Below are 2,627 nucleotides of genomic sequence, written 5' to 3'. Positions count from 1 at the left end.
GGGGGGGGGGGGGAACCAAGGGAGAGAGAGATGGAGAGGACGACGGAGGGAGGGAGGGAGGGAGGAAGATCATGCATAAAATCTTGTTTACAGAATGCATTAAGATTCAGATGAACTGGGGAGGGTAATGGGATTAGAATCCTGAACCGTTTCCAAGGGTGGGGAGTCGGATTGACAGCTGAGCCTATTGCACTGACGAATGCAGTGAAATATTCTGGCTCTGGCAAAGACAGGGCAGGCAGGGAGGCAAGGAGCAGGGGGCTTTCTGAGCCCAGAGCACCTCTGTTTACTTCAAGGTGTGTGCCACAAATAACGCAGCTGAAAGGAGCAAAAAGAAGAAGAAGAGGAAGAAGAAGAAGAAGAAAAAAAAAGAAACCATCTTTGTCTTTATAGGTGCATTCAGCTTGGGCTTTTAAAATGAATGTTGGGGGAGGCAAAAGAAAAGCTCCAGTGTGTCTCACAAAGGTGTTTGGCAAACAAAATAGAAGCACTGTGGCTTTAAATCACCGTCCCTCCCACCCTTTCTAAATATCGTCTATTTAGCCAGCGGTGAAAAGATATAGGGGGCTTTTGTCTGCGTACCCATTGGTGGGGGCATGGAGAGCTGGAAAGACACAAAAATAGGAACAAAGTCCTAAGCTTCCAATTGGAATTGCTCAGGGCGATTCAATGCGCACAGATCAGTGGTTAAAAACAAGGAGAAGTGGGCTTCTAGTCCGGGCTTATCTGAAAATAGGCTATTCTCCCACAGCTATATAGGGTTTGGAAATACCCTGCATTGTTTATAACAGGCAAAGCAAGCACGAGCCCTTTATAAATCTGGTATGTGTCCGCGGAAAATGCAAACACCGAGGATGTTTTTGTTGATTACAGGTTGTTTTGTTGTTTTTTTTCTGACGCTTTTAGCCCACTCACCGACTTGCAGTACGTTGTCCACCCAGCCACCCTCCAACAGAGTGACACCCCGCAGGAAAGGCAGCTGGGTCTCGTCATTATTGTCACCGCTAGATCCACTTTCCTCTCCTCCGGCGTTGAAGGAGGAATACATACAGATCTCCTTTTCGCTCCTCGGGAACGACCAATATACGATCCTCCGCTGGACGGGCTCGGGGATCCGCTCGAACCGCTCCTCCACCCTCTGGAACGGCCACTTCTCCGCGACTCTGCGCGCCGCGATGTCGAGCAGCGACTCGGGGTTGTGCGTTTTCCCGTTCCCAGACGCTCCCGGAGCGGAGCCTGCGCCGCCGCCGCCGCACGGGACTCCTCCAGCCCGCTGCCCCTGCCTGCACGCCGGGTTGTAGCCGGGCCGGCAGCAGAGCCGCTTGGCCGGGGGCTGCTGGACTCGCTCGGCCATGATCGCACCGCTTCCAACCTGAAGCGCAGTTCCTCTCCGATCATATAAACGGGATAAGGAAGAGAAAAGGGGCACTCTCGCGCCGATTGTTTGCCGTACATGGAGAGGCTGTCCTTATTTGGAGCGGTGGGCGGAGCCTGCGAGTTCCGTGAAGTCCTTTGTGTTGTCAAAGTAACCGGGATGGGCGGGACCCTGGAGCGGAGCCAGGGCACGAGTGGCGCTATAAAAGGAACTGGAGGCGGAATTCCCGAACGTCGGCAAATCCTTTGTGAAGCCGTTCGGGAGCGCGAGGGCGGAGCCCCGGCGGCCGACGGCCTTTGAAGTTCCCTTCTTATTTGAGTTTAAAGGCGGGGACTTAATCCAGGGGCGGCCTCGCAGTTTCCCACACGGGTAAGAGGGGGCAAGAAAACTGATTTTTTTCTCCCCCCCCCCCCCTTTGGAGCCTAAGCTATCACCCCGGGCTCCAGCTTCTTCAACAACCACTCTGATGGTTGTTTTTGAGGCTTAGGGTTTAAAAAGGACTTTCAGCTGTCAGAGACTGAGAGGCCGTGGGAGGAGGAGGAACATGAAGATATGAAGCGGGACATGCTTGTCCTCTTTGGTTACATCAGTCATTTAGGTCAGATGTTTGGCTCACTGCGCCGCATCATTTCTGTGCACCGCAAATTAATCAAACATGTGCCTCTTTATATTTACTTTAAAGGAGTCGTTCAGTTCAGGATCTGTAGCTACTATAAGCTGTGTTTGGTACTGAGAGGGAGCGCCCTGGAGCCTCACAAGATAATCCTAAATGGAACATAATGTAGTTCTTTTAATAAAAACTTTGAAAGGGGCTCATTAATTAGAAACTATGAAATCAAACATAAAATGGTTGTCCTGAATCAAATGGTGCAGTTTAAAAGCATTCACTGCAGTAGTTTTATGCATATATTGACATAAAATTCTGAAACGCGGGTACGCACTCAGCGTAAACAAAGCACTTTTATGTGCATATTTTGCCCAACAAGTCTGTAACAGTAGATCAAAATTGTCAGGCTTCTCCATCCCAAACGGCTCTTCCATGGACGTCGCCATCGTTGACATGCTTTCAGTCACTTCAGCTGTTTCAGTAGGTAAACAAACACACAGACACAAAACGTTTTTCTAATTTGAGGACATAATAAATTACTGATATGAGAAAAAAATGTGTGGACTTTGCTTTGTAGTTCATGTTTTTCTTTTCACAACATTGCAATAAGCACCCTTAAACTGAAGCGTTTCAACGATTTAAACG

The 2,627-nt window shown here is 49.4% G+C and overlaps 1 protein-coding gene across 2 annotated transcripts in view; it reads right to left on the bottom strand.

The window, feature by feature from the left end:
* Positions 1-1,480, bottom strand: part of LOC108244811 (zinc finger SWIM domain-containing protein 6) — a 46,810-nt gene extending 45,330 nt beyond the window's left edge. Inside the window, exon 1 of one of the 2 annotated variants that reach the window (XM_037981915.1) lies at positions 916-1,480. In XM_037981915.1, coding sequence (XP_037837843.1) covers positions 916-1,354 — 439 coding nt within the window. In that variant the 5' untranslated portion in view covers positions 1,355-1,480. The remainder of the gene's footprint in view (positions 1-915) is intronic. The other variant, XM_017431308.3, reaches the window with a different exon arrangement.
* Between the last annotated feature and the right edge of the window lie 1,147 nt (positions 1,481-2,627).

This window comes from Kryptolebias marmoratus, linkage group LG1, assembly GCF_001649575.2.
Source record: "Kryptolebias marmoratus isolate JLee-2015 linkage group LG1, ASM164957v2, whole genome shotgun sequence".
Classification (NCBI taxonomy): domain Eukaryota; kingdom Metazoa; phylum Chordata; class Actinopteri; order Cyprinodontiformes; family Rivulidae; genus Kryptolebias; species Kryptolebias marmoratus.
This window is presented reverse-complemented; position numbering and strand designations above follow the sequence as displayed.